Below are 20,976 nucleotides of genomic sequence, written 5' to 3'. Positions count from 1 at the left end.
CACCTCCACCCCAGGACATTCTGAGTTGGGAGAAGATCTTGGCTGGAACTTAGTCATCTGTACATTTAAAAGCATCTGACAGTGTCCATGCTAAATGAAGTTAGAGAAGCTTAGCAAGGTATGGATAGAGAGGTCACTGCCAGACTGAGTTGTTTTATTGGCATTGCTATCACTGGCTTGCTGTATGGTCTAGAGAACATTACTTTCCTTTTCTGTGCCTCCAGGTTCTCATCTGTAAAATCGATCACTAACCATAGCTGCCCTAGCCTGATTAAGTGAGCCGGTGCATGTAAAGTACTTGACACTGGGCCTAGAGTGCGGCAAGAACCTAAGAGCTGTTAGCTGTGATTATGATAAGTATCATCAGGCTGTACTAACTTTACAGTTAGCTCAGGAAGTAGCCCTCCTCCGGAGCTCATGGACTCCAGAAGAAAGGCCTACAGTGAGGGCAATACAGAGTAACACTGGTTCCAGAGGGGACCTGTTTGATGCGTGAATACAAATTCACCTGCAACCTGAATTACGTTGTATGGAGTTGGGGGTGAGATAGGAATGGATTCTTGGGCCTTGTTTCACGTGGATCTTGTTAACAAGCTGCAGGGATTATAGCTCTGATTAATTCTTTTAGTTCAGTTAATGAATCTTGGACCCTCTCCCAGGCCAAAGAGGAAAGACTGAGGATTCAGATTACAGCTTTCTCGTGTGGGTCCTCCTTATTGAAAAACGACTGGGAATTCATATTGTCTAAAAGCTTACATAATGCCTACCTGTGAGGAGCCAGAGCTGTAGCATGTGCCATTTTTCAGGTTGCCTCTGGAGATCCTGGGCCTTCTGGACACACCTGTTTGCTTTGGCAGCTGACGTGTTTATCCACACAGAGTCCTATTGTCACACGGGCTGCACAAGGTGTAATTTGGCCCTTAGCTTAATTATGTGTGGTTACTATGTGTGACTGAAAACCACATAGTTGATGTAGCCATTTAAAAAATATGTGGAAAGCCAATGTCAAGAAAAAGTTAAAGATGAACCATTAAATAGAAAATTAAAGACTCGTGTCTCTGGAATTATCACCGAGTGAACAAGCAGATGATGCAGGATTAGGTGCAATATGATTCTTCTTTGTTAAAAGAACAACGTGTGTATGTGTGCATGTACTTCTGTGTAGAGCAGAACAGCTGAATGTTGAGATGCCAAAATAAATAGAGCTAGAGAGTGCTCACATGGGATATTTGTATATGCTTTCCTCTACTAACTAAATTGTAGAGGAATGCCTGTTTATTAGGTATTGACTTGTTTTTAAGTTATTAAAACAAAACTCTAATTGTACCTTCCAATTACTGTCTCTTCTATTTTTCAATGAGTCATGGTATAAAAATAAGTAAGCACATAGCTTCTTCTTTCCAGCGAGCACTAGAGTAAGCCGCCTGTGTGTGGACTCCCTCAGATCTTAGGCGGTGATAGGGAGCTCCACTGAAAAGCAGTTCTCAAGTAGCAAAGAGAACTAGGTTGTGAGCAGAAGAGTGTCCGTGTAGTCTAATAAGTCAGCTTCCTGTTCATCCATTGATTAAAGGCTTGCTCCTACCTTTCTTTGGGGACAAAACGGAGGTGTTTGTTTGTTTGCAGAGGTGGTATTTCAGGGCTGGGCCTCTCCATTGTTCCTCCGCGTCTCCTTGGGAATAAATTCAATCCTAGGCTTGCTCAGTGCTATCCCCATTCCCTTTGGAATCCAGTTTTATTAGCAGTCTTTTCCTTTTGCAAGGGAAAGGGTTATGGTGAGTGCCCTAGGAAGAATATAAGTCATTTGATCCACGTAGGACCAGAACCAGAGGCTGTTTTGCTGAAGACAACCAGCCAGAAGTGTTGCTATCAGGTGTTGTGTATATGATGAAAACAGTCTTCTCATATTTTTTACTTATCAATTCATTGTTTAGTTCCTCATGTCCTAATCTGCTTCTTTAAGATTTTTTTAAAAAACATTTCCCAAACTTTTTTATATGCTCAAACATATTAATCAAACTGGTTTTTAAGATTATTTTTATTGTAGAGACTGAGATAAGTCATCATAAAATCAGACCACTCCAGATTTGCTGTGGTTTGGCATGCCACTGTTATCAAGAACAAAGCTATAGGAAAACAGAGCGCTTCAGAATGTCTCCTTCCAAACTTCCCATGTACTTGGGTGTTACCCAGAGATGGTAAACTCAGAAATTGCTGTGCACTCATCATTTTTTATTGCAAAATTCATTAAGCTGCCATGCTATTATCATCCTATCTTGTCAAGATGATACATTACAGACTTCATTGCAAAACTTTCAACAAGCAGGAGAAAGTATACCTCTCTCCCAGCCACAGTTCAGGAAAGCCTTGGATATTTTGCTTATGCCTTCCTACTTTTGGTAGAAAGCTTTGTCTTTGCAAACCTCTTTCTCATAACTCCCTTTTCTCCTCCTTTGATCAGGTAAAGAAAAAACTTCTCCCTTTGGCTCTGTGAGGTGTCATGGGTTGGCGTTAAACAGTCCTCTTCCCTCTTGTCTTGACCTTTTCTCCTGAGTATGTCGGAACAGTGACATATTAGCCTGAATTCTCACAGACTTCCACACCCAATAGGAAACCTTCTCCAAAGTGATGTTGAAGATCTGTGTTTCATATTTACGCTGCAGTTCTGTGTATTCAGTGGGCCAGACGTGCTCAGGCCTGCCAAGATGTGTGAGTTTGGCTTGGCTGTTGTGTGCTTTCCTGGCCTTGCCTCTGGCTTCTGTGATAAACAGAACCTGTCTCCCCTATGTGATGGAGTTGCCATTAAAGCGAGTAGGAGTCACTTGGTAAATATGGAAAGTGAAGTACTTCAGCTCCCAGATTTCCATGGCAACCCCCAGAACAAGTACAATATCACCAAAATTATTCTGTGGTTTTCCTTTTTTAGTTGCAATGATTTGGTTGCATACTCATGTTTTCCACTCCTGATTTGTACAGAAAATAAAAATGTTGCTCACTGTCAGCAGTACTTTGGTTTCAAGGACATTAATGGTCCCTTTCTGAAGCACCTGAAGATCTCAATGAAACTACCGCTCTCTGTTCAACCAAAAAATGATTGCAGATTATTCTCGTATTTATTTTTTATTTTATAGCTGTGCAGCTTTGGTATATGTGATGCATGGGGCAGGCACCAGAAATGTATGGTAAGCTTTGACCTTACCAAGTCACTTTAATGGATGCCTGTGACCAGGCAATATGTGCCCACCCTTGAGTAGTAGTTTGCATCCTTGAATACCAAGTTCACATCTGGTTTGTCAGCATTAAAATACATGTTCCCAAAAGCACCTAGTACATTACCGATGCATACTTATAATGGTTTCAGGATTTATTTTATCATTTCCTTGTTTGGGGACTCTTGTTTTATGCTGTGTGTGTTTTTATTGACTAATATAAAGAGATATTCGTGTTGACAAACATGTTTGTGAAAGCCAAGCATTCTCACTGACTACAGCCTGTTCCAAGCACTCCTGAGTAGTGGACATTCTTTTTCTTTTTGTCATTTAATTGGTTGCTATGATCTTGATTTGACTCATAACTGGTTGTTGTATTTCTTTGAAGTCTACTAGCCTGTAATTTTTTTCCCCTAGAAACGTAATTGCCATCAGTCCTTCCTATACCTTCTAATGAGGATGCCAGAGTTGGACTGATTCATCAGTGACTCAGTGAAGTCCAACTCCGTTATTTGAAGATTTGGTTTATTTTTATTTAAACAAGTCCTCTGAGCTGCCTGTACTGCTTTTCTGTTAGGAGCAGGTACTTATTTGCCCCCAGGACAAAAAAAAAATCCTCTTATTTTGAATGACCAAATTGAACCATTTTTCTCTGTATTTCTAAATTTATTCCAAATTCTTAAGAATTTGTCTTGCTATAGTTTGCCATAACATTAAAACATTTGGTTTGCTTCTGGTTGTATTCTCCACCCCTTCTTTGAAGTAAACTTTACCCTCTCCCTCTATCACTGTCGGGACTGTCAGTATCTCAGCTTAGATCTTCTTCCCAGGAGTTCTTCTCATTCGCTGAGATCACAGATGAGGAGAGTCACCTCTACCAAACGGTAACAGTCTTGTAGCCAGGGAATGCCAGATTTCTTGATTTCCTTGTCATGTAGTCCATCTAGGGATACCAGTAAAAAAAAAAAAATCTGCCTCTTCAGATGCATATTTGACAATCTTGACTATAAAGTTGTGAAATTTTATGATACATATTTTGTATGTTTTTCTTGGACAAATAACTCCTTTCTTTGATCTTTTTCTTTGGCTGTTCTTTTGTTATAGTATGGGTTATGCATCTGTGAAAGAATATTTAAAATTTTATTTATTAAAAAAAGAATATTAATGTCCTATAGTAAATGAAATACTAGAAATCTGCAAGCTCTATTTGGGTGTAGACATTTGTTTTATTCTGTTGACTTTTCTAGTCTGTACATCGAGGGTCAAATCCTTGTTTTCTACCAGCCTCCCTTTTTCTCTAGCCGGCTTCTGCCAGACAGACATGCTATGTTCCTTTTGCTGTAGCCTTCCCCATGAGCTCATCGAGTTACCCAGTTTTTAATATGGTAGCAGTAGACATTTTCATTAAGACAGCATCTAAATACAGATTTTGGAATCATTTTATGAAAATCAGGATTATGATAACATATCTTATAAAGCAAAACATTTTTATATAATGTTACTTTAAATTTGGTTTCAAGGTTTGGTCGTAAATCGCTTATAGTCCACTAACAATTGACAGATATGTGCAAATTGATACTCAAATACATTTATAAATAATATACAAAAACACAATGTAGAGCTCTTAAATATCTAATAATCTTGTTTGCTATTCCCTAAGTTCTCAATAAACATTCATTGAATTAATGAAAAGTAAGGAAGTTTCATTTCAGATATTTATTCTTTCTAATGAATAATAATAGAGAGGGAGAAGTAGCCTGATAAGATTTTAGAAAAACTAATATACTTTTAACAAGGTATTATTTTAGATTTGTAGGGTCTTAACCTTTTCATGGACAAGTGAATATAATCACAAGAGATATGTGGACTGTAGTTTTTCTCTTCTGTTACCGGAGAAGTAAAAAAATTAATTCATGCAAAGTTGGTTCTTCAAGCTTCTCAAGGTAGAATCGATAAAACTATTCACCTCTCTTCACATGTGAAGCAGAAGGTGTCTTCAGCTGAGGGCCAGCAAAGAGCTGTCTTCACTCTCCTTTGTGTGGCTCAACTCTGGGCTCTTTACAGTTTTTCAGGAATGTTGGCATGAACATTTTGTGCAAAGGAGACTTTTACTTATGCTAACAAACACTAACAGGTGCTACATTCATTCTCTCGGTGGTTCTCTAATTATAAATTTTGAGGGTTATTTCTCTTTCTTGTGGCAACTTCTGGTTCACAGGCTCTGTTAGTCTTCCTGCGCAACATTAACTCTTACAGTTTCTCTTTCTGTCTCATCGTTTCTGTTTGAAATTTAAACCCTTAAATTATGACTAGCTCTGAACTTCAGTAATAACAGTGGTGATATACTGGATTTTTTTTTTTTTCAAAATCTACATAGAGTTTAGAAATCTCCCAATAGCCTCACAGGATTTTTATATTTTCTTTGGGTCTTTTGTAACATGGAATTAAGAATTTGCCAAGATATTAGGTGGTATTGCAGTGTGAGTGTGCATATTTAATGTGAAGATTATTTTGATATCATTCCATAAACACAGTTTGTTTTATAGACATGACGAGTGCAAAAAGAAAAGTAGTTCTTATGACATCATCACCTTTATTGGTGAAAGTGACCTGAGTACAAATATTGACCTCTGAATTGCCAGATCAGTGATTCCGGTCTGTCCTACAGATACACTACACCTCTAACTTGTCAACAAGGCCCGGTCAGAATTGACCCACACTTCTTTCTTGACAAGTGAACCATTTGCCAGAACACTCGTTGGTTTCCATATGGTGCATCTGTAATGAGTGAGGCTGAAGCAGGACGCAGGAAGTCTGGGCCGTGCTGCTGCGACAGTGGTGCCCGTGCCATTTAGCTAAATCTCCCCCTGAATGTTTCTTCAGTGTGTGGTTCCAAGTTTTTGAAGATGAGAAGAGACAGAAAGTTCTTTTCTTTGAGCAGTATTCTAAAGTTTACAAAACACATTCCTGCAAATTCCACTTGATCCTCTTGACAGCGCCACAAGCTGTGCTAGGCGGCCCCCGCTTCTCACGTTGTAGATTCATTAACCAAGAATCTGAGATCAAGTGGGAATTGCCCGAGGCCACACACCCAATCAGGGCTGGATTCTTGAAGAGAACTCTGGTTTTCTTTCTCCTGGCTTCCTAAGATTCTCCTAGCACGCATATGACCATTTGGACCATAGACTTAGTTTTTTATTTTGTACATGCAGACTGCTAGGTAGGCTCTTACAGTTCTGTCACAGAATTAACGTGAGGTTGGACCTCAAATACATGAAGTTAGATACAGCAACAAGGGTACGTCTGGGGTGGGGTCAGGCATTTAGACTTTGAGTTATAACGGAGTTAGTTGATGGCCAAATAGACATCCTGTGGCGAGGTGCTGTAGAACTGGAGGTAGTTCATAGCCGGGAACTATTAAAGGCAGGACTTTTGTAATGAAAGGTGAGTGTCATAGAAGCCAAGGCACTGTGGCTAAACGCAGGTGGTCTTTACAGATTGCTCTGTGTTGTGACCATCCACTAAAAGATGGCACAACTTAGGTGCAACAGTAGGACCACTCTTAGAAAAAGGGCTGGTGAAGTTTTCATCATCTCCAAGGGAAGGTGTTTCCTGTTGAGGTGAGGAAGAGTTTTTTCTCTAAAATTTCATGTCAGCTATTCCCTTTTGGCTCTTTGTTTTCCACTACTAGTTATTATTCTCTCATGCATCTTTTTTAAGCATTAGAAATCTCAGTGAAGGCTCATTATTTATAAATTTTGTATCTGTAGAAAGAAGATATCCCTATGCAGTATTAATACAGGGCTTGTGGTCTTTTTTCCCCACAGAGGAACAGAGGAACAGCATTATCAACTCCAGTCTGGAATCTGTCTCATCAAATGCAAACAGCATCCTTAATTCCAGCAGCAGCTTACAGCCTAATATGAACTCCAGTGATCCAGACCTGGATGTGGTCAAACCCACCCGGCCCAACTCACTGTAAGTATGATGTCCAGCTGCCTCAGGTCTCCGGTGGCCATTCTGCAAGAATCTACTCCCTGGGTCCATCCGACTTTGAGCCATTTTCCCATGACTGTGATTTAAACTTCTGCCAAATGTGGAGCCTGGCTGGCTTGCTGTGGAATTTTTAAGTATCATCATCTCCAAGGGGAATCACTATTACTAACCTGCTGCTTCTTGGCCTTGGTCACCTTTGGTTTACTGTCTTGCTGAGATGGCTTTGGTGATGGCTATTGCCTGGGCTGGCTGCTGGGCATGAAAAGCAATTTCTTATAGTTTTACGAACACCAGGGACTGTGGCAGCTTAGTAGATCAGTAGCCAAGTCCATCGAACTCATTAATGTGGTCTCAGTTTCCTTTCTCCTGACTACATTAGGAACATTCAGTGCTACCTCTGTGCCTCCTTCCACAAAAATAGGCTCATTTGCCAGGCATGGTGGCGCATGCCTGTAATCCCAGCACTCAGGAGGCAGAGGCAGAAGGATCGCTGTGAGTTCGAGATCAGCCTGGGCTACATAGTGAGTTCCAGATCAGTCTCAACAACATAGTGAGACCCTGTCTCAAAAAAACAAAAACAAAAAAAAAAATACAGTGAATGCTGTTGAAGAGTGCCATTCAACAGAAAGGCATTACAGTGTGTCCTCATCCACTTGATTCACTGTATCTAGAAATGTGACACTAAAAAAAAAAAAAAAAAAAAAAAGGCCCAGTTGCCCTTTGTGTGTCTCTGCAATCTCAAACCTTAGTGTGACTGTGATCTCTCACTAGAGACTTAAAAAGAGCTCTCGATACTTCAGTTTGGACCCTGAGAACCCATAGTCAAAATAGGCATTTTTGGGACTGATTGTTCAGGGCCCCTTCAGAAATTATTCTAAAGGGGCCAGAAAGTTCTCTCTTGTGGCTCCAACCTTCATTGCTTAGCATGCTTCTTCAGGCCACACAATAAATCTTGTCAGTTAAAGCCTTTGCGAAAGAACGTGAGGCCATGACCAGAACAATTGGACTCAGTTTACAACTATAGAAGAGTCAGGAAAAAACCATATTGACTTTGCCTTTCTCTGGTGAAAATAGTTTGATGCTCAGCCCCAGACTGTCTTCAGGCGGTTGTTGCCCTTGGTGAGACACTAGCATGCGGGTGAGATACCACGAGGACAGCAACGTTTTCCTGCCCTTCTTTGTTCTTGGGTCATAGGCTAGTGCCTTGCCGTTCCATCTCTTTAGGATGCAGTATTTATATATCTGTGAAATGAGTGGAATGATTTTTGCCTTATAACAGACTAAGGGATATTAAATGCTTGAGGGGAAAAATACTCCAAAATGTATAAAAGAGGCACTTATGATGAAAATGTAGCTATGATGTAACTTGAAATCTTAAACTGAGGAAATCCGATCTCTTTTTAGTTCTTGGCAGCTTTTAAATTGTACCAGCGTTCAGGAAGTTTGATCACTTGCCCATAACGTTTTAGCTCACCAAAGCTCAGAATTTCGGGTTTGTCCAGTTTGTGGGCAATAAGTCCCTTCTGGTTTTTCATTACCGGATTGGCCTACAGAGCCTCCTGGCCTTGGCAAATGCTTTCTTGGGTTCTTTTATACCTGTTTTCCTGGACTTTAAGGAGATTCTTTTTTACCCCCTCCATTTGGTTTAAGTCTTTGTACCTAGCAATTGCTAAAGTTATTTGTTGCTCAGCATGGGCAGAGTTGAACTTCTAGACTCTGTTGCTTCAGATTCCCTGATTTTAGCCAGCCAATACCAACCAGTGGTCTTTAATCTCTGTTTTTAGTGGCTGGCTGCTGTGAGCCCCTGAGTCACTGCTGAGAACAGTGTGTTCCAAGAGGTTGTTTAGGCAGCTAAGTGAAGGCGGGGGCGGGGGTATATCTTTTAAACAGGTCCTGGAGGAAAATCTTTGAATTTTTTATTTTTTGAGTAGCTGCATGGGATTGTTTTTTACATATAGTACTGAGGATCACTGCCCACTTCACCTGGGACAGATTTGGGGTGCTTTCCCAAGAAGGGAGGGTGACCTGGGAATAGTTCTACTTATTTGTCTCGTCTGGAGGAGGGCCTCTAGAGTGCGAGTTTGCTTCCGACAGGACTGCTATCCCCAAGCTGAGTGAGTCTGACTGACACCTGCGAGTCTTAAGGTCAGGAAGGGCTGTCTGTGAGTTAGAAGCAATTTTGATAGCAGAATTGGAACCAGCGCAATCCCCTTGTCCTTGAGTGAGGCACATGCCAGAGCCTCCATAAGTTTTGCAAACAGACTCCGTGGCCATTGCTAAAATCCAGAGCATTTTTCTGGGTTCCATTCTCCCCTGTGTTTCCTGCCTGGGGTTTGCCTGGTGGACCATGAATGGGAGTTAGGCATGCCTGACAAAATAGACCTCCTAGTGCCTTCCCTGAGAAAATGAATCCTGAGAAGCCTGAGAGCACACTATGCTATGGTGCTGGAATTAAGCAAGACCTTAGTCCTGAATCCATTCATTCTCTACACCATTGTTCAGTTTGAGGTGTTCAGAGATCCTTAAATGGGAACACTTGATGGACACAAAAACAAAGGCTACCATTAGCTATTAATTAGGCATAAAGAACCAGTCACCAGGAAACTACCTATTCTTTTTATTTTGTTCGTTATTTTTCATGAGGAAAGAAATTTGCTACTCGTGATACTTTGCTGTATCATTAGTAAGTCTTCTAGGACAGTGATGGCAAACCTTTTAGAGAGCTTTTAGTGATAGAAATAGCCTGCTTTAGCATACCTGCCATAGGCTCACCACCATTTCAGGAGATCAGGGCCCTCTTGTTTGCATGAGCATGAAACTAAATCAAACATCAGAATCAGAAATGCTGCCATTCTACCCATGCCATGGCATGGCTGCCATATTTAATTCTTTGGCAGGTCCTTATCTACACTCCTGGAATAGCTGTCACTCCTAAAGATCAAGGGACAGTTAGTAAGCTGGGACCAAAGTTCGTCTGATCTGAAATTGTCAACAGGTCTTGCTGAATATCTTTTTTGCCCAAATCTGTGCTAAGCTACCTTGGGTAAAATAGATTAAGAGAATTCCTGCCCTTCCTGAGTTTATAATCTGGCTGAGGAAAGACAGTGGGACAGAGCAGTGCTAAATGGGTCTCATAATTCAACAGAATGTTCAGAGTTCAATATCAGTGGTATATCTGTGAGTACACATACCAGGTCAGAGGGTTGGGCAAGGTGAGGCGGATGAACTGTGGTATTAGAGAAGATTTAGACAGGTGAGAGAAGAGCCTTCTAGGTAAGGGAATAAGAGGTAGCAATGATCCAGGATAAATACGTGAAGCTCAGAGACATGTGTATTGGAGGAGGGAGTTAACCATTAATAGCAAAAACACAAAAACAAAACTTGAGCCAACTTTTAAAAGCAGGAGACTTCATATGAAAATCCACATTTCATGCTGAAACAACTGGACATTCACATGCAAAAACGTGAATCCAAACATGGACTAGATGTTTTTCACCAGATTAACTCCAAATAAATCATAGGTCTAAATGTAAAATTCAAAACTACTGATACTGTAGAAGATTATGTAGGATAAAACCCAGGTGACCTTGGGTGTGATCACTTTTTAGATATAACACCGAAAGCATAACCTGTGAAACAAACACACAAAAAATTGGTAAGTTGGGTATCACTTAAATTAAAAACTTTTACCCTGTGAAAGAAACTGTTAAGTTAATCAAATGATAAATCACAGCCTAGGAGAAAACGTGTGTAAAACACGTGTCTGTGAAAGGACCAGTATCCAAGATGTACAGAGAACTCTTAATATTTGACAATAAGTAAACCAGTAACATACTTAAAAAATGATCAAGAAATCTGAATAGATATCTCACTGAAGAGATTTACATTGCAAATATGCATATGCAAAGATGTTCCACATCACAGGTCCCCAAAGAAGGGAAAATTAAAACAGCATAGGATACTCCACACATTAGAATGGCCAAAATCCCAGATCACTGACAATAGTAAACGTTGGCAATGACTTGCAGCTACCCTCTCACTCACTGCTGGTAGGAAGACAAAGTGGTAGTCACTTTAGAAGATAATTTGTTTTTTTTCTTATAAAATTAAGCATACTTTTACCATCCAATCCAGTAGGCATGCTCCTTGATATTTTCCCAAACAAATTGAAAACCTATGACTGTACACAAACATCCACATATATTTTTTTTGGGTAACTTTATTCATAATTACCAAAGCTTGGAAGCAATCAGTGTGTCTCTCAGTAGATGGAAGCAGGTGAACTGTGGTATAATCCAGACCATGGACCATTACTTATCATTAAAAAGAAACAAACTTTCAAACTATGAAAAAACAAAGAGAAAACTTGAGTTCATATTACTAAGTAAAAAATATCAATCTGGAAAGAAATGTAACATGGTACGATACCAACTAAATGACTCTTAAAAAATGCAAAACTTGGGTTAGTACAATGATCAGTGGCTGCCATGGATTCAGAGAGAGGGGAAGAGAGATGAACATGTAGGATGCAGGAATTTTTTAAGGCTGTGAAACTGTGCTACGTGGTGGATGCGTGAAATTATGACTTTGTCAAAAACCAGTAAAACGTATACAACACTAGAACACAAAGAGACCTACTGTAAACTATGGTCTTTAGTTAATAATAATATGTCAGTATTGGTTCATCGGTTGTAATGTACCATACTAATGTAAGACATTAGTAATTGGGGAAAGTTAGAAGGTGAGAGAGAGGAGGTATATGGAAACTTTTTTGCATAATTTTTCTGTAAAACCAAAACTGCTCTAAAAAATAAAGTTATTAATATACTTTTCATGTCTAGGTTTCCAGCTCTTTTTGAAAGGTAGAAGATGCAGCTTCATGAATGCTATTGTGTTACTTGGTTAGGAGAGGGTGTCTAGTCCCCACCCTCTCTCACAGGCTTGTGTTACTCCTTTGGACTTTCTCCCTGCAGTGCTGCAGGAGATTAAATATAGCCCAGAGTCTTTGCAGCCCCGCCCATTAAGAGCTGGAGCCCTTGAATCTAGGCTGGCCTTCACCCTCTGACTTAATTTGGCTAGTAGAATGTGATAGGAGTGACATCATGCAATCCTGAGCCAGTCCTGAGCACAGTGCTTTGCAGTTTCCTCTGTTGACCCATGGAACCCAGCTGCCAGGTACAGAAGTCTATTCTAGCTGCCTGCATAGGGAAGCCCAGCAGCTTGGGCACCAGTCAGTTGAATACAACCATGAGTTAATCCAGGCAAGACCCACAGAAAAGCTGCCCAACCAGTCCATGGACTCATGACAAATAATGCACTGACTAGAGTAGTTTAATACACAGCAATAGTTAAACAGTTTGAGGCCTTGTGATCTGGGAGTCATGGACAACTGCCAGGGGAAGGGACTGAGTTGCGTGGTTGGTACAGAAAGGTAAGGGAAGTACACACTGTAGCATAGACCCACTTGGGAACTTGCCTTTCAGTTTTCAGAATCTTCTTTGAAAGAAAATGACTCATAACTGAGATTCTAAGAAATTTAGAAACAAAACAAAATCCCTAGGTAATGGCTGAGGCAAATAAGAAAGTTCAAATATGGGAATGAAAATCAAGAAACCCTAGGTTTTAATCCAGGCACCAACAGATACTGACTGATAATAGAAGTCCTTGGCTTTGAACCCACTCACCCCCACCACTGCCTGGGGTGCAAAAAATGGGACTGACCCATCTGCAAGAATGGAAGTCGTTCGACGGGTGCTTACGAAAGGCTCCAGAAGTAGTTCTCCTTTCCTTCCACAATGACCAACAGAACTGGCGTCGTGCTGGCTCTTTTCTGCAAGATACTGAATTTCAACAAATGCTGGGAAAGAAGCCTGGGGATGTCCCACCAGGAACATTACATCCTCCAGTAATTCCCCAAAAGGAGAAACTCCTTGGAGGGAGGATGCTTTCTTCAGGCAGCTGAGGTAGGGGTGGAGGGGCTTGTTAAGAGGAAAGCAGGCCAAGAGGGCAGGGAATGCATGCTGGTGGAACCCAGCCTCTGAGTTCTCCCTGCGTGATTTTGATCCCCACACCTAAAACAACAACTGCTCGGTAGCCTGGTTCATTAGACTGATTGTTTTTCACCGCTTCCCCTTAACACACACATACGCACATGCATTTCCATGTTATTTCTGATGACCTAAAAGATGTGTGCATGCTGCACGCCTGCAGGTTCTGCCAGAGTCAACTGTTCTCTCGTGTCTTAGTGGCCAGGGAGCAGTTCAAGAACCGTCCCTGGAATTCAGAAGATAAACAAGGCCTGCTTCTCTGAAGCACGTCTGGCTCCCTCTGAGTTTGATTCAGCTGTTCTCTGATGAAATTTGGATGATACTTGCCTAGAGAGATGGCTCTAAAATTGTACTTATCTTCTGCTTATTTAGTTAACATTTGTTCAAATATCAGTTGAGTACCTATTGTGGGCCAGATGTTGTTCTGAGTGTTGAAGATACAGCAATAAAAAAAAAATTTTATAGCACGTCTGGCTCCCTCTGAGTTTGATTCAGCTGTTCTCTGATGAAATTTGGATGATACTTGCCTAGAGAGATGGCTCTAAAATTGTACTTATCTTCTGCTTATTTAGTTAACATTTGTTCAAATATCAGTTGAGTACCTATTGTGGGCCAGATGTTGTTCTGAGTGTTGAAGATACAGCAATAAAAAAAAAATTTTATATAAAGTACTGGGAAAAAAAAATATTGAGAGTTTCTGCTGTCAGGGTTTTACATGCTTTTGGAGCTAGAAGAAAAATCTGCGTCTAATATATCAGATGGTGAGAAGTTCTGTGGAGAAAACTAACGTAGAAAGGAGAGAGACGTCTGAAGGGAGGGAAGGAAGTTGTTGTAGCTCTCTGCACCTGAGTCTTGTCATCTGTAAAATAGGGTAATCAGACCCTAACCCTCAGTAACTGCCGGCAAGATTCAGTGAGGTCACCCTTTGTGTCTCATTCACATGTTTAGCACTTGGGAATGGCAGCAGTTATTTTGCAGAGCCCCTTCTACACCTCTCTTTCTCTGGCCCCTCAGCCCTGGTACGCACTCTGTCTTTGTGGAGAAGTCCCAGCTGTTTGCTCCCCTCCCTCCCACCAGCTCCCTTCCTGGGTTGTGAGAGGGGAGCCGTCTGTTGTTGCCAAGGAACTGTTCTTACAGAGGCAGGTGCTGCCCTGCCTCTGTCCTAGCCAGCTGGGGTAGGCACGCCTGTTCCTGGAAAACTTGGACACTTCCCGATCCCACAGGTACCTGATGAGCTGTGTGCATGGCTGTTACTTAGTGGCACAAAATGAATCACAACATGAATAATGTGCATTAGATAAGTGATCATTTATGACCTTATTCAAAAAAGTCATTTTATCATCCCAACACTGTTGCCGCCAAAGGAGTTACACCCAAACAAGCAAGTATGATATTCCTGAAATTGTTGTAGTGGTGGGTTTTTGTCTCTCGTTTCAGAAACTTTTGGTTTTGATTTGGGTTTGTGGTTTTCTGTTCAGTCTTTTTTTTTTTTCTTTCTTTCATTTCTGGTTGTCTTTTGGTACTTGTTTTGCTCATTCTTTGGAATTCGGGCCTTTGAAAGAAGTGTTCCTCTATGGTTAGATCAGCTAGGTGTGGAGGAAGATCTTCATGTTACATTGAGGATTTTGCTGCTCACCTACCTGCAGGCAGACAAGTTCTCTTCATGTTGTTTTGCCTGAAAAATTGGGAAATAACTCCAGAGCGTAATCGTTTTCTGTGGGAATCGTGTGGCTTTTCTTGCTCCTCCTCACAGTGACCCTGTTGATTTCAGCTTACTGACACTGTTGCTTCTTGGATGTGCCCCAGACCCGCCCTCCATCACCTCAGGGTGCTGGGGCTGCCAAGGCTACGGCTCCCCCAAGTAACATTCCCTTGACGTTGGCAGAGACTGTTACCAATGTGCCTGGTCATCATCTTTTTAAGTGGCCTCAGCTGACATTTCTCTTTTCCTAGACCAGATCTCACTCACCAGTCATAAGCCCAGCTGGACTTCACTTGTTTGAGGGTGGAGATTCCTGGCCAATGAACCATGTGATTTTTATGGGGTAAATGTGTTTGATTATTAGCACTTCTTTACTTTTAAAAAATATGCAAACTGCTTCAGGCAGCCCTCAAAGCTCACAAACCAGTGCGGTTTCTTCCCCAGGCACCTGGAATATAATTGGCACTGGGTCTCTACAGGCTGTCAGCAGAGGGATTAAGGTGGGGGCTGGGTCACATTTTAATGCCTGGCCGCATCCCTGTTTTCCAGCACAAATGCAAGAATGTTCCCTCTTATACATGTTCTTTTCTTTTTCCTTTACAAATTAATATCTTATAAAGGGTCTGTATTTTTTTCTGCAAACTTAGTAATCGTACTAAATAATCTAAAACAATTTCACAAATTTGCCATCACGTATAACATGCGGTTAAAGCCTTGAGATTTAATTAAAGGTATAAATGAATGAATTTCATTCTGAATTTAGCTGTCCTCAAATGCCTTATGGCATTCTGTTTTACATGTCCTCGTAGGTGTTAGACAATTTAAATCTGAAATTCTGGGTAGACTCTTTAGGGAAGGAAATAGCCTTAAGATTTTGCAAAGCTTTCAGCACTACTATTCCTGTAAGGAACTTTGAAGGAACTTGACGGTGCTATTTTTCTCACTTAGAGTTAATATGAATTGCCTCTCCCACCGTGTACATAATGTGGAGGGTCTTATTGATGGCTTCATATTTTAAATTTGGTATATGAAAATTACATTAAAGTTAAAGCACTGCTTTTTTAGCTTTTAGCGAATCTAGGAGGCACATGTTTACTTAGCAAGGAGAGCATTCCGAGTTGGAACAACACTGGGATCTTGTTTTTAACCAAGTCTCTGTTCTAAGGGTCTAGAAAGGGTTGTTTGCCTTTTCCAGAAGCTTCACTTGGTCTCTGTTGCACTGGCGTTCCAGGGCACAGTCTTACCTCAGTACGGTGCTTCTAGACAAGGTCATGGGCACCTGTACTCAGCCGATGCTCAGATCCTCTTCTAGCTCCTCCCTGGAATAGCAGGTCTGGAGGCAGGGCCCAGTGATCTCTTTTTCCAGACCCTGCAGGTGATTCTGATCTGTGCTTAAGTCTGAGAGCCACAGTGGTTTAGTGCGTTGGCTTGATGGACTTCCACAAGAATAAAATCAAGACTTAACCTCATTGTAGCTCTCAGGGTCATCAGCAGCACTCTGATCGCCCATGCTGGGATGGCAGTGGCGGGGTTTCCCAGAGCTCTGCCCCTGGTCACTGCTAATGTGGCTGAGGAGGGCTGGTTTGCTTCTCAGAGGAACCCACTTGGCTCGCTATTGCCGCCCTCTCAGATTCCCCAAGGAGACCCAGCCATTTCCTTTGCAGACACATGCCTTTTGGCCACAAATCGAGAGGAGGTGGATGCATTAGCTAAGCCAACAGATATCTTCATTTAGCATCCACTGTACGTATGTAACAAAAGAGCAGGATGCTAGTGAGTATTGATAGGAAAGCAGCTTTCAAGGGTATGTAATCCTGAAAGTGGTGGATCTGCATCAACATGGACATAGGTTGGAGATTTTCAAGTCAATATTTTTCAAACTGATGCAGGAAAAGGCAGGCCATAGGGCACAGTAGTCAGGCCAGAGCTAGGTTGGACAAGGTTCAATATGTTCCTGATGAACGGGGTCAAGCCTTGCTGTTGCCATTTCCTAACGGTAAACTTGGACAAGTTATTTGCCTTCCCTGAGCAAAACCTCTTCTGTGAATTGGTAATAGTAAGAAGAATATCTACTTTCAAGATTATTTGCAGGGTATATGAGACAATACCTTTATAACACTTAGAACATGGCCCGGTTCAGAGTAAACAGTAAATAAAAATGGGGTGCTACTACAGGTCTTGTCATAAGCCCTCCTCATGTTTGATCAGGTGCAATGGACAGATCAGACTGAGGATGGGGAGAGTGCAGCAAAAGCAAGACTTTATTTCTTGATCTTGCAAGAATGGGTGGCAAACTAACAGACAGACTAACACACCCCCAAATGGTTACAGTGAACAGTTTAACTCCTAGCATGCAGTTCTCTTCCCTCTTTCTTCATTGGCTTGATTACTCCGGGGAGCACAATCTCCTTGAGGGGTGACTATACTCTTACCTACTCCCTGATTAAGCTACAGAGGTAACATTTTATTTTATTTATTTATTTTTTATTTTTTGAGACAGGGTCTCACTGTGTAGTTCCGGCCAGCCTTGAACTCACTGTGTAACCCAGGCTGGCTTTGAACTCATGATGATCCTCCTGCCTCAGCCTCTGAGTGCTGGGATTACAGGTGTAAGAAGTTAAGGGTAAGTTCTTAACCACCAGTGCTTTTCCAGTCAGAGTTAGCTTAGTGAATGCCTTACTTTTGACTGTCTATCCTCTCACCTTTGTTGAGAGACCTCTCAGATGCATGGCCTCAGTCATGCCCTCAGGCTATTAGTTTTTCACTCAAAGTTAAAGACCTTATCCTGAAAATAGACCACTTTTGGTTTTTTATCTCTCACAGTCTTGTGCCAAGAACCCATATTTTGGTCAACAGAAATGAACTGTATGCAACTGCAGTCCCATAGAATTATGGCACCCAGTGACAACATAGCTGTCTCTATTTGTGTAATTATACTCTGTAATGTTCACACAATGATGAAATAGCATAACAATGAATTTCACAGAATATGCCCCATTGATAAACATGTATGACTTTATTTCTATACCACTTGCCTAGATTGCCCCACCAATGAATAAACCCTCAGTGTTGATTTTTGTTCCAGTCCTGACAGTAGATGGTTACTCAGTATTTATTTTGATGGATCCCGATGTGATAAAAAGCAACTTAGATTGTAAAATTATGATTATAAGTTTTAAAAATAATTAATAAGCTTACAACTGAATTAACTATAAATAATAAAACACTAGAATTGATGGATGCACTCCATTATAAGACAGACTTCAAGTTGTTTGCATAGTCAAAAGGCGCCAGTGTTTACCCTGGGGAGCCTTGTCAAGCCACCTACACCCTGTTGTTTCTCCATTGGGTGGAGCCAACTGGAACTACACTAACTAGGCTGGACTCTAATTTCATTCTCCAGTCTTCACTGGGGAATAATTTAGCCTCAGGAATTCCTCTGCATCCTTTGACTTTGTGTTAATTTGACAGACATTATGGCAAAAAGGAAAACAATTTCTGAGGGAAAGTCATTCTGAAATTCTGCTTCTTGGTCATTCACTGCGTTTGCTCTCAGCTGCACATCCTCTTCCAGTGTGTCAGCTTCCTTCACAAAAAACTGTGTTTCTCACCAAGACCTTGCCTCAGTATGTTTTCCAGGGTTGTTTACAAATTGAAGACAGCTGGTGTGTTAGCTTTTCTGATGCTGTGACCAAATACCTGAGAAAAACAAAGGATTAAAGACTCATTTTATGATGGTTTCAGAGGATTCAGCCCACAATCATTTGTCTCCATTGCTCCTGGGGCCATGGTGAGGCAGATCATCATGGCAGGAAATATTTGGTGGAGCAAAGCAGCTCACCTCATGGTGGACAGGAGGCGGAGGAGCATGAGATGGTGGGCTTCCACTTTCCTCCACTTTTGTAGCATCCAGGACCCAACCCCATTGACAGTGCCACCCACGCTAAGGGTGATCTCCCCCCTCTGTTTGCTGACACACATGCCAATTATCCCTGGAAACACCCTCACAAACACATGCACAGAATGTGCTTTACTCATTTCTTAGGCATTTCTCAGCCCAGTCAATTTGGCAGTCAAGATCACCCATCACAGCTGGTGATGGGGCGCTTCCTTAACTGTTGTCAAAAATGCTAAGAAAAGGGATGAGATAGCTGCCTACTTAGACCACCGTACATTCTCTAGCTGCCCCAAGCTGGAGAAACCACGTCTTCAGATAGGGAGCTTAAGCGGGGGGGCAGATATTGTCTGCAAATAAAGGCATGAATGTTCATCTGAGGATGATATACTAGGAGCCTAAGAAAAACATCAGCACAATCAAAACTGTTTTGAGGAGGGTTTGTTTACAAAAAAACTGATGTAGGTGAATCATAAGAAATAATACAGTATACCAGGGCTAGTAGCCATCAACCAATTACCCCCCTTAGGCTGGAGAGACCCGAATGGAAATGGTACCAGAATATAGAAGTCGGGAAAGTTGGATTGACAGTACCCTGACAGATGCAATGACCCTTGGCCACTAAGTGGTCACTTGGTTGTTAGATGGAAGTAAGCTAGAAGAAATGGAATAGATTCCTAGGTCTTCTCCTTCCTTTCCTGTTAATCTGCTAGTGCTTCCCAGGAATTCAGAGGGTACAGAAATTCTTCTGCTGTAATCTGTGCTAGTTAGCTTTTGAGAGAAGGGCAGGATGGAGAATGAATCTCCAAAGGCAAGCAGAGTGGCAGTGGAAATAGGAGGGATAACCGTCAATAAAGGACTACTTAAAGAAATCAAGAGCAGAATGCCTTCCTGGTCAGCAGAGGTGAGACATATGTGCCCTTCTTCAGCAACCTTCCAAGGCCCATTAAGGGGAGAAAGGCAGATGCGGGACAGTGTGCAACTGTGGCTCTCCAGCCGGTCTGCACATGAGCATCACTTGGGGAGCCTACAGCAAAAACTACAGCTCCGAGGCTCTCTCCTGGTAGCTTCAGTGAATTGACCTGGGTGGGGCCTGGGATTGGGTTTTAAGCTCTCTGGGTGATTTTGACATGCAGCTTGAATACCATTTGTGGACATTATGAAATACTATTTAGATAGGAATCCAGGGCTATAGACACAGACAAGACATGTACATATCTGAAATACTTCTAGAAAGATACTGGGGAATGAATCTGTGGTTGTCTCTCGAGGCGGCAGATGGCACAAGGGTCTATGAAAGGAGGAACAGGGTGTTTTCCTTTCAGTAGTTGCCTGTTGCAGTGTGCGGATCTTTCACATGTGCTGCATTAATTGTTCACCTACCAAAAACTCCATTTGCAGTAGATGAGCTTAGTTTTGAAATCACCATTCATTCGTTCTTGTCAAGCAATATAGATTTTGTTATTGTGAGAAAAGGTTATTTTTTTAACAGTTAAAATGTTTATATCTTCAATAGCTAGGGATCTGAGTATGATTTTTTTTTTTTGATTGAAGAATAAATCCTATACCAAGAAAGACAGTATTGTTTTGGGTGTGTTGTAAATGAAATGAGAGCCACTGAATCATCCTTTCAGTGGCCAGCTGACTCCTCTCCAGGCTGGTTTGTGCACCAAGACGTCAGGGCTCCAGGTGAGTTTAGTAAGTGTAAGTCTTGACCAGCAGTGGCAATCTGTTTCCGACTTGATTAAACTTTCTCTCTCTCTCCCTCTCCCCCTCCCCTCCTCCTGCCCTCCTAACCTCTACACCCCCATCCCAGCTAAGTACAGTGGATCCTGTTTCACTCTTGCCTCTGGGTTACTTCAGATTTCTTACTAAAATTGGGAAGCCCTAACTTAGAAAACCGCAAAGTAAATTTTAGCATTGAACAGTTACTCGTGTGCGCTGCCCACAGCCCCCAACCAGCATTGTGAAGTCTAGATAGTTCAGTTATCTTGAGATATACATCTGTATGTTTCTTTCATTGGATCTTCATCTATCATTTTCAATCTGATTTCTACTCAATTTCCTTTAAAAGCTCCGTTTTAAAGAAATGTATAAAGGAAAAACCTTCACTGCTGACCTTTATGAAGA

At 41.5% G+C, this 20,976-nt stretch overlaps 1 protein-coding gene across 1 annotated transcript in view; it reads left to right on the top strand.

Annotated features, from left to right (window-relative positions):
• The window catches only part of Arhgap26 (Rho GTPase activating protein 26), a 445,337-nt gene that overhangs the window by 364,774 nt on the left and 59,587 nt on the right, over positions 1-20,976 (top strand). Inside the window, exon 19 of the mRNA XM_033765564.1 lies at positions 7,034-7,184. Within this exon, the coding sequence (XP_033621455.1) occupies positions 7,034-7,184 (151 nt within the window). The remainder of the gene's footprint in view (positions 1-7,033; positions 7,185-20,976) is intronic.

The sequence above is a fragment of the Fukomys damarensis genome, unplaced genomic scaffold (genome assembly GCF_012274545.1).
Source record: "Fukomys damarensis isolate Sample0158 unplaced genomic scaffold, DMR_v1.0_HiC HiC_scaffold_3, whole genome shotgun sequence".
Lineage (NCBI taxonomy): Eukaryota > Metazoa > Chordata > Mammalia > Rodentia > Bathyergidae > Fukomys > Fukomys damarensis.
The sequence above is the reverse complement of the archived record's forward strand: the minus strand, read 5'-3'. Positions and strand labels throughout refer to the sequence as shown.